Source organism: Orycteropus afer, unplaced genomic scaffold, assembly GCF_000298275.1.
Source record: "Orycteropus afer afer isolate SDZICR_OR568_19922 unplaced genomic scaffold, OryAfe1.0 scaffold00001, whole genome shotgun sequence".
In the NCBI taxonomy this organism is placed as follows: Eukaryota; Metazoa; Chordata; class Mammalia; order Tubulidentata; family Orycteropodidae; genus Orycteropus; species Orycteropus afer.
Genome location: NW_006921588.1, coordinates 20,591,013 through 20,602,177, shown reverse-complemented (window position 1 = coordinate 20,602,177; position 11,165 = coordinate 20,591,013). Strand labels below are relative to the sequence as shown.

At 34.2% G+C, this 11,165-nt stretch overlaps 1 protein-coding gene across 1 annotated transcript in view; it reads left to right on the top strand.

Moving 5' to 3' along the window:
• Nucleotides 1-8,518, top strand: part of RBM45 (RNA binding motif protein 45) — a 14,516-nt gene extending 5,998 nt beyond the window's left edge. The window contains exons 2-8 of the mRNA XM_007951671.1: nucleotides 280-406; nucleotides 2,495-2,617; nucleotides 3,641-3,820; nucleotides 6,023-6,152; nucleotides 6,327-6,411; nucleotides 6,633-6,796; nucleotides 8,326-8,518. Of these exons, the coding sequence (XP_007949862.1) occupies nucleotides 280-406; nucleotides 2,495-2,617; nucleotides 3,641-3,820; nucleotides 6,023-6,152; nucleotides 6,327-6,411; nucleotides 6,633-6,796; nucleotides 8,326-8,518 (1,002 nt within the window). The remainder of the gene's footprint in view (nucleotides 1-279; nucleotides 407-2,494; nucleotides 2,618-3,640; nucleotides 3,821-6,022; nucleotides 6,153-6,326; nucleotides 6,412-6,632; nucleotides 6,797-8,325) is intronic.
• Nucleotides 8,519-11,165: the final 2,647 nt, after the last annotated feature.

Below are 11,165 nucleotides of genomic sequence, written 5' to 3'. Positions count from 1 at the left end.
TATATATATATATATATATATGAAAAATATAAACTTATTATATTTGTTAGGTCACTGTTATTTATTACAGATATTTTTTTAGTGTCTCATTAAGTTGGTAACATTTTGATGTCCTCATTAAAAATGACTCTGAATTGTAATCCTACTTTCTTTGCAAGTGAGAGACACAGATAAGAACACATTTTGTTTTTGAAAGATAAGAACACATTTTGTTTTTGAAAGAGTCTGTTCATTTATTAATTTTGACTCCCCTAAAGTCATTTCTTTTAACTCTCATAGGTATATGGAGATATCGAGTATTGCAGCATTATTAAGAATAAAGTCACTGGAGAAAGTAAAGGTTTGGGCTATGTACGATACTTAAAACCATCACAAGCTGCCCAAGCAATAGAAAACTGTGATCGAAGTAAGGATGTGTTTGGATAAACATAAAGTCTTTTTCAAAAATTCTGATTATTCTAAATTACTGAGTGTAATACTGGTTTTTACTAATAACTATATCTACTAATTTAACCTAAGTGGGGGTTTAAATATGTGTAGCCCTAAGATAAAAGTTATTTTGGGGTTTTGATCTGTTAAGCATTCTTTGAGCCACTATCTACATTAACTCGGATCGTAAGTGACGATTCTGTTGTTACTTGTTTTTTATTTTATGAGGTTATTATTTTTTAAGTATCTTGTAATTTCTAAACATTATAAAAATATCAATTTATCCCTTCCATTTTATATTTATTCTTTATATTAAATAAGCACATTTTTTATAATATTTGTTCATATTTGGCCTAAACTCTAAATAGTATTAAATATATTAAAAAACATAGAGGTTAAAAATAGAATTTTAAGGTTTGCCTATATAGGTAATTAAATATAGGTTAGGTTAATTTCAAGCTAGGGTGACATTAATTGGATCTTTTACTATTGCTAGTGTACGTAATGAGGAATGCAATTTTTAAAATTTTATTGCCATGTTTTTGATTATATTGCTTTTTAGAAATAAAATGTGGGATAATTAAATTAGTAGGGAAGAATTATTATTATTTTGTCGAATTCTTAGATACTACTAACGTACATACTAAAATTTTCTCCTAGATTCTTCTAATTTAATTTTATTCAGCCAGCATGTATTGACTGCCTATAGTGTTCCCACCAATGTACTAAATAAACAGCTGGATACAACAGAACTGGAATATGACAGTTCTGACCATCAAAGAACTTCAAGCTAGATTGAGTAGGCAAGACCTAATAGGCAAAAAATAGTTAAGGAATGATTAAAAAAAATTGTTTAAAAGGCTCTTTAAAAGCAGAGAATCTGTCTTATATATCCTTCTGTCCCCTCAAGTACCTAGCACCATAATAGGCTCTCATTAAAGATTTATTGGGGTCTGTTTACAGTAGACTCAATAAAAATTTGCCACATGAGAAAACGTTCAAAAATATATTTGTCTATCAATGATAAAAAAAAAAAAAAAAGGAATTCAGCTAGTCGGAGGTTGAACTAGATTCTGATGTAGAATAGACAAAACACATTGTTAACAAAAGCACAGAACCATCAGTAAACATGTCCTGTACTTCATAGCATGAAGGCAGCAGTCTGAGTAAAGCATAATATTCCTCTTAAGAAATAATGAAACAAAATTATTTGGATATGCTGGAATCATATATGGAACATTATGAAAATTTGAGCTTAGTCCACGTTAGGAATCCTTTCTAGATTGTTATAAAATAAATAAATAAAATAATAAAAGCTATTTTGTAATAGTTGATCTGGCCACATTGTCAACAGTGAATTTAGAGTCCAGCATCTAAACTGATTGGTTTTATCATCTTTGGAACCTCTCAATAACATAATGAACACTGTGTACCATCTCCCTTGAAAAATGCTCATGTGCCATTTAGCTTCTGTTAGGATGAAAAATTTGGGCACAAATAACAGTAGTTGTTACACAACATGATGTACACAGTGACACTGAATTGTACATTTGAAGAATATTGAAATGGCAGATGTTTTGTTAATGTATGTTTGCCACAGTGAATAAATTTAAATGTTAGATGCTCGTGTGTACATATGTGCATAAGCATTTTTGTTAAGTTTCAGAAACAGTTCATGGAACCTTCCCACCCTCTGAAACTCATCCTTGGATCCTTGGTTAGGAACCGTGGATCCAGAGGCAAGGAAACCCATTAAAGGGCTGTTGTAATTCATTGTACAGAATTTAAATTTTAAAAAGGCAGGGATATTAAAGTGCAAGGTAGCATATTCTAAGCATATTCCAAAGACAGAATCTTGATGATAGGTTGAATGTGATGAAGCCCTGTAGGATTCTTTGTCTTCTTCCAGAAGACAGAAGTAGGTCTGGTAGAGATGGCCAGTGTTGAAATTTTGTTTTGAACAATTATAATCCTAAGTCAGGCACTGGCAATCACATGTATTTGCAGTTTGTTAAGTTTGGTATGAAGCTTGAAATTCATGGATTCTTTTTTGTTTGCCCCCAAGGTTTTAAGGCAATCTTGGCTGAACCTAAAAACAAAGCATCTGAATCTTCTGAACAAGATCATTACAGTACCATGAGGCAGGAGACTTTGGTACATGAACCTAGAGTAAATATGTTTCCATTTGGTAAGTGGGCTACCATTATTTTAATAGTTTATAGAATATATAATGTATGCAATCTGTTTTGAGGCTTTTTAAAAAATATTTTTTCATCATGTCATAAATCAAAATTTTTTAAATGTTGTTTTAAATGAAGTTGTTCATGACTCTTTTTTTCTTTTTTTTTTTTTGCTTATCACTGCCTGACTTAGTACATATTTCATTTGTTTATCCTATACTTTATGCCACTAGAATGTCAGCTCTGTCGTCCCTGTGAGGTCAGGGATCTTTTTCCCCACAGTGATTCATTTTTCAATAGTAGATCTCTAGCCCCTTCTGCTAAGCTACCTTGGGAGTACTTGAACCTCCAGCCTTTATGTTAGCACTTAACTATTTATGCTGCCCAGGGAGGGTCATGATTTTTAATGCCCATAATATTTAAAACTTATTTTATTGAACTTATTTCCTATTGTAATGTTGTCTGTGTTTAATTATGCATTATGTAAGTATTAAATTATGTCACTGCCACTTTTGAGGGTGAGCTTCTGTCTCTGTGCAGCTGACCAGAAAATGCAAAACACATACAAACTCCCCCTCAGTATGAGTTCTAAAATTTGGTCCCCAAACTATAACTGCTTTAAAATCGGGCTAGAGAAGGCAGAGGAGTGGCCATGGTAAAAGAAAAAGAGGGAAATGAGTAATGAAAAAAGGGTGTGTGGGGCTTTTTCTTGACATACACTTTCTTTCAGCTGAGGTATTTGTCATATTGTGCAGTTTTGCATACTAACCATATTCCTGTGAAGTTAGGCTACATATTTCTAAATATATTTCAGTGTTGAAGGAAATGGGGGAGTGCAGAGAGTTGTCTGTTTTCTTGTCATCGATTCCTTTTGATAGTGCTGCTCACCAAGAGGTTGTACAAAACACAATGTCTTTTATTCATTGTGGCAGACTCAATGAAAGTTAATTGTACTTTCTAGTATCTAAAATGTTAACTGAATTCTTGAATGTATAGAAATTTAAAGATTTACTTTTTTTATATTACTGGAGAACAACAACCTGAATTTTCAAGTTTTGAAAAGAGTGACAACAGAGGCCAGGAAGCTATCTCCAAGCGCTTATCAGTTGTATCACGAGTTCCTTTCACTGAAGAGCAGCTTTTCAGCATTTTTGATATAGTACCAGGATTGGAATATTGTGAAGTTCAACGAGATCCTTATTCAAATTATGGTAAAATGATGTCTATGATTTCTTTAATTATACTGTGTTTTGTTAAAATGACTTTTCTCCATTTTTTATACGAGGTTAACTGTGTGACAAAAGTTTTATGTTTCCTTTTTCTCTATTTTCGATTTTCAAACACAGTGATACCTTAGCAGCCAAACATCTGGGAATATATCTCCTCTATACAAAATCATTTCTTTTAAAATATATATATGCTTTTACATAGGAAAGAAAGACATAGGGAAAAGGTAACCATAGGGAGAAAGTGGGAAGAGAGCTGTTACATTGTGGGAATTGCAGTCTGTCACAAAACAAAATGTGCATGAACTGTTGAATAGAAAATGAATTTGCTCTTTGTCACCCAAATCACAATAAAAAGTTAAATATATATATGTACAGAGAGAGAGAACATTATTTCCAGTATACAACAAAAATACCTCAGACTAAAGTGTCTGTCTATAATCTTGGTAATGCTAGGCAAAGTTAGGAGCTTTAGTGGTGTGGTGCCTAAGGCATTTGACTGCTAACCAGAAGGCTGGTGGTTCAAATCCACCAGCCCAGTCCTCAGAAGGAAGAAAGACTGGGCAATCTACTTCTGTAGAGCTACCACCTTGAAAACCCAAGGAGGGATCACTATGAGTCAGAATTGACAACGCCCTTCCCATCCCGAAGTCTCTTTTTTTCTAATCTTTATACCCCTAAATGAAACTCGAGTCTTCCCTTCATTTCAAGCCTTTAGATGCCCTACTTCTTTCTGTACTTCCCACTTTCAGTAGAAACAAGGCTTTATTTATATCAGCTATTTGAACTTACTAACTAGTTAATTGATTAAACCCATTATATACTATTACTTTAACACTTCCTTGTGTTTTAAGCCTTTTGATTTTGAATTTCAAAGTAGATTCCAAAGAATAAAAATTTAAGGAAGGTTGGGCAATCTACTTCCATAGTGATACTGACTCAGAAACCTAAGGAGGGGTCACTATGAGTCAGATCCGACTCAATGGCAGTGAGTTTGGTTTTTGGTTTTTTGGTGGTTTACAGTTATATCTATAAAAGAAGAGCCAGTAATGTAAAGTTAAATTCATTAGACAGAACTTAATGCAAATTATTCCATTTTCTTTAAAATACCATGTTCATATGTTTACCAAAATCTGACTTATATTTCAGTTTCTAAGCACATAGTTGTTGCACACATATTGCTTTTCTTTTTTGTACTTCTCTTTCTTTGATTTTTGTAAATCACTGTATTCTACCATTCCAATTCTGGGCTTTCTGGTTTCTCAAATAGTACCATTTACTTCCAAACCCTCTAAAACAAACAACACTACATGTACTTGTACTCGGTCATTTTGGCAGGTGGTAGAGGAAGATCTTATTTGTCTTACCTTTTTTTCCAAGTCACTGCAACAGACTGGAATGCAATAAACAGTAGAGCATAATGACAACTTACGGATACCTATTTGAACTTTTAAAATGATGACATTATAAGTCTCCTACTGCTCTCCAGCACCACTTATAGATCCCATTAACCAGAAAAAAACAAAATCCCTGCCATCAAGTCAGATCCAACTCATAGCGACCCCTCCTTGGGTTTCCGAGGCTGTATCACTACAGAAGTAGATTGCCCAGCCTTCCTTCCAAGCAGTGGCTGGTGGGTTTGAACTGCCAGCTTTCTGGTTAGCCGTCAAGTACCTTAGGCACTACACTACCAGAGCTCCTATGGATCCCATAGTAATAGAGAATTTCAGTGTGACCAGATGAAGGACAAATCTCTTGGAAAAATATACATTATTGACTAACAACAGTTCTTTCTATCCAGAATGCCCAAACCCTCAACTCTTTTAACTCATCTTTCAAGGTCCAATTTAAATGTCATCTCATTGAAGTGTCCTCTGATCTCCAAGTCAGATGTGCTCTCTTCTAGCTCTTAGAGTCCCTAGCACTTTGTACTTTCCCATGTACCTAACCACATTCTTTCTACCTTAGGATGTATTATCTCTCCTTGGGGATCATAAACTCTTTGAGGCCCAGAGTAGAGCTTCAGAATTTTCCTCATCCCTTCATGTTACAGTTCTTTTTGATAGCTGAGGTCACTGCTTACCTATGCTTTTAGGGTATTTCTGTATTGCTTCACACTGAGACACTGTTCTACACAAGGTTAGATACTCAATCTGCGTTTTAATTTTTGTGTATTTGCTACTTTAGGTCATGGAGTGGTTCAGTATTTTAATGTGGCATCAGCTATTTATGCAAAATACAAGTTACATGGATTTCAGTACCCTCCTGGAAATCGAATAGGTGTTTCCTTCATTGATGATGGGAGTAATGCAACAGAGTAAGTACCATTCCAGGAGTGTTTAAAGCCAAGCTTTCAAAGTACATGATTGTAACTTGAAGAATAAAAATAGAAAAAAGTTGACCTCTCAGGTAAGGAAGTCACACAAAATGAGTTACTGTAAAGAAACTCAATATTTCTGCTCTTCTGTAAATTATCAGTCATTATCTCCAGTCTCCTTAGAAAAATGGCAACGCAGATGGTAGCAGCACAGCTTGCATCAATGGTGTGGAATAACCCAAGTCAGCAGCAGTTTCTGGTGAGTAGCTAAGAATTTAATTTTCACAATAAGAGTGTATTTAAAGTAAATGTGACCTTTGTTGATTATGTAAGAAAATGTCTAGCACAATAATAAAAGACCACATCCTATGATGATATAGTTGCTGTGTGTAGACAATTGTCATCTGTACATTTTGTGCTTGGCTAAAAGTAATAAAGTACAGTTTTCTTTTTCTCATTTTGTACCCAACTTTTCAACAGCAATTTGGAGGAAGTTCTGGATCACAGTTGCCTCAAATCCAAACAGATGTTGTACTTCCATCATGCAAAAAAAAAGCCCCTCCTGACACTCCTGTGAAAGAAAGACTTTTTATTGTGTTTAATCCTCATCCTTTACCCTTAGATGTATTAGAGGATATATTCTGGTAAGATTTCAATTCCACAAAGTTATGCTTTATAGTACAATTTATTTAAACAGTAATTTAAGCACTCTCACCATCTAAAAACTCCCTGTGTTCACCACCCATCAGATATTTGTTCTATGGTTTAAAAATCTCCTTATTTGTATTACCTTTTTCAATGTATCATGATTTGCTTCTCAACTTAGTCACTTACACCTAATTCTCCACATAGGATTTTCGGTTAATTTTGTTTTGAAGGCATAAAACATGTAGGATTGTTTTAATAAGCTACATGCATGGAATGGCAAATGATTTGTCTCTTGATGGAAGATACATGTACATTGGCCTGTTTGTTCAATAGAATTTTTTTGCATACCTTTCCCATTACAGTTATGATGCAACAGAATGGTATTTACTAGCACTCTTTGGATGTTGTAGGGGATAGGCTCTGTCCTTAGGATTTTTGCAGTCACATTGAATAAACAATTACTTGATTATAGAAAAGTGTCTGTAACAGATGAAAAAGGAGACAGGCCCTTGTTCATTTCTGTGTCTCTCATATAACTCTCCCTTTTTCTTTCTTGGTTTTTTTCACTTTTGCCTTACAATAATGGTAGTTAAAAAATTAGATAGGGCATTTAGTAAGTGCTGCAAAAATGATCAGGAATGTGGTTCAAGTATTTTAACTGTTATTAACTGATTCATTTATTTATTGAACTTTTCTATGCCAGGCACTGTGCTAAGTACTATGATATTATGCAAACAAAACATTATGTAAACCCAGTATTATAGTCATTGCCCCTTTTAGAGCTTATCTCACATTTGAGACAGACAAGTAAACAGGAAATTACTACCTAGTGAGATTGGTGCTGTGATGAGGAATATACAGCATATTCATTGCCACTAAGTTGATTTTAACACCAAAGGACAGAACAGAATTATCCCATACAGGCTGTGGAACACTTAAGAGTGCACTTTGCTTAGAAACTCTTAAGAAGACTTCCTGAAAGAAGCAAGTTATACATGGAGGCCTGAAGAATAAGAATATTTAACAAGGAAAGAAAGCAGAGGTGTTGTGGGTGGTTGTTCCTGCCAGAGAAAGGAGACAATTAGAATACAGAATTTGAGAGATTGTGAAAAATGATAGAACTGGAGAAGGCAAGGACCATGTCAATCAAAAAGGCCCACAAGCAATGTCAAGAACTTCGTCCTTACCCTGGAGGCAGTGGAGAGCTGCTAAAGGGATTTTTAGGGGCTAAATTACGTTTGTATTTTAGAAAGATCATTCACAGAAGCATGGAAAATGGATTTGAGAGGGACAGAGTAACAACCAGTGAAGAAGGTAATAGAGTAATATGAGGGAAAAATAATGATGGCCTGATTGAGGAGAGTGAGGCAAGAAACTGACTGAGGAAATGTATAAGAAGTAAGATTGACATGAATTGGTGGTTGAATGTGGGGAGAGGGGTGAAAAGGAGTTAAGAATATACCCCAAGTTTTAGGCTTGTCCAGCTATACTTATCAATTTCAGTTGATTTTTTACTTTGTTTCAGTCGTTTTGGTAACCTGATCGAAGTTTACCTTGTGTCAGGAAAAAATGTGGGGTATGCCAAGTATGCAGATAGAATAAGTGCTAATGATGCCATTACGACTTTACATGGAAAGATCCTGAATGGGGTCAGGCTTAAAGTTATGCTGGCAGATTCCCCAAGAGAAGAATCTAACAAAAGGCAAAGAACTTACTGATTCTTGAGGTAAGTCCTTTTTCTGAATGAAAAAGCACCAGATACATAGTATAGCAAGTAGAGAACATACAAGCACCTCATTAGGAGCCTTCTTTGTAGGAATTTAGTAGTCCGTTAAAAGTACTTTGGCTTCAAACTTTGCTGATAAAGCTACAGCTCGGGGGTTAGTTTTATGATTTTTTTTCCTAAAGTTTTAAAAATATTTTTGACATTTACTAGATAAATGTTTTTGCCCTTCTGTAAAATAAAATCGCATTTCAATTAGAAAATGAAATTGAATAATTTTTCTTAGAGAATGTCTTAGATATTAAGAATTGGACTTTTCAGTGTGCTTGCAGAAACTCTAAGATACTTTGAAAGATTTTTAACTTGCAGAATTTTTGTCTTGAGTTATGAATTGAGGTAATTTATAACAGTCTTTATAAAGAACATTTTGGCTTCTCACTAATAAAAATGTCTGATGAGTCTTGTCAAGTAATACATCTTTTTCAGACCTTTTGAATCTAAATGTTGGTATTTTTCTGGACTTATGTTAATGAACTTATGCATTGAAACTATAGATCCAGAAAGTACTCTTACATGCGTGTACACACACACACACACATGCATATATATTTTTAAAATAGCTCTGACAACTTACCAAAATTCTGTTATCTATTCTGTATCATGATACTTTTATTGGTTTTCAAAAATCAAAATTTAAATTTCTTTTTTGTGGCAGTTTATGGTTTCTTTAAAGTTAGAAATGTACAGCTCTCTATACTTTTTATTTTCTACATGAATTCTGAGTTTCAGGGGAAGCTGAGAATTTTCCTACTAACCCCACTACCCACCACCATCCCAAATCCACAACCGGTCCAGTGGTAGCAGTTGGCGAGCACTTTGAATTCAGTTTGAAGTGACTAGCTTGCAAGTATCTCTTCCCTCACTCCAGGTTCTCTTTCTGACCAGGTTCCTGAGCTAACAAATATTAGAATAGATTGGCTCCGCCTTAACTTCCAATCACCCTTTATCTGATAAAGCAAGTCAAGTGATTATGATTAATTAGTTCCTCCTTCAGAGAAGGCAGTCAGCAATAAAAAGTGCCCATTTTGTCCATTATGAAGAAATTCTGATTTAGAAATGTTCACCCCATTACTCCATATGTCTTTAGTGATTTAATCCTGGAAATAGTAAATTACTAGTGAAAAAGAATTAGCAAGTCTTTCTTACAACAAAGCAGTTTTTGGTATTTACAAATAAAATGTTATGAACTGAATTCTATTTGGACAAGACATACTTTAAAATAATATCTAATAATGTGTTTATTCCTGTCTGAATATTTCAATATATAGGTAAAAATTAATTCTTGCTTTTGTTCAGTGAATCTCTTTTCTTAAAAAAGGACAATGACTGTAACTTTTTAGTATGGAAAAATATATAAATTAGTCTGGTTGAGCTTTTATTAATGATTATTTATGTAATAAAAAGAATATTGAACTTAAATCAGAAGATAAATGTTGAAATTCCAGCTTTGCCCCTGACTGTGTTTGGGCTGGTCTCTTCCCCTTTTTGAGGTCAATTTTTTCATAGGATTATTGAGAGAGAATAAGTCAACAAAATCTTTTTAAAATGAAAAATGCTTTTGAAGTTTAAGATAAAATACTTTCATTGGTAGCTTCAGTAAAACCTTTGAGATGCCATCTCATCCAAAATAATGCAGTCTAAATGATCAGAAACTCAAAATATAATGGAGCAAAAAGAAGCCTTAGTGATACAGTGGTTAGGTGCTCTTCTGGTAGCTGAAACTTTGGTGGTTCGAGCCCCCCAGTGACTTTGTGGGAGAAAGATGCAGCAGTTTGCTTCCATAAAGATCACAGCCTAGCAAACCCTAGGAGGCAGTTCAGCTCTGTCCTGTGAGGTCGCTGTGAGTCAGAATCAACTCGACAGTGTGGAACAACAGTGACACAAAACTGCCCCACAGCCAGCTGGTGCGATGAGAACTTAAGTTTTTAATACCTTTTTTTTCCTCTTAAAAGTGATGTATATTCATGCAATTCACTGTATTATAGGAATTACACATTGTTCAGCATGGCTAGTTATATAAATCTATGACTTTTCCATTATTGAACTGTTAAACATCAGGGCAAAAACAGAGTAAGGTCAGATTAGTTTAAAATGGTAATTTGGGTAGATTATAATTAGCAATACTGGTTTTGAATGTTTTCTAAGCATGACTTTTTTTATTTTGCTGTAGATCTTCTATTTACCATGGAGTCTATAATGAGATTCTTCTCCTTTGTTGATTTATTAAGTTTCCATAAAATAGTATGAAAAACTTTCCCGAATTTTACATGGTTTTGATAGTTGAAGTTTTTCAAGAGCATAGTTTTTTATTTGCTTCTGTAATTTCAAGAACACACAACACAGCTCATGAAGTCTAGTTCCCTTGGTCTCTGCAGAGTAAGTCTAGGATTAAAGTAAGGCACGCCTATGAAATAGGAAAAGAAATGTCTAAGAATATAACTTTGAGAGTAGTTAAGTTCCCTTTTAAGGAGATGAGTGTGATCTGCAAAATACATTTCTCTTTCAGTTTGAGGAAAGTGGTAATTTTAGTATTTGAGAGCATTCTGATTTTGTAATAATTCACAGTGTTTCCCCTCCAGATA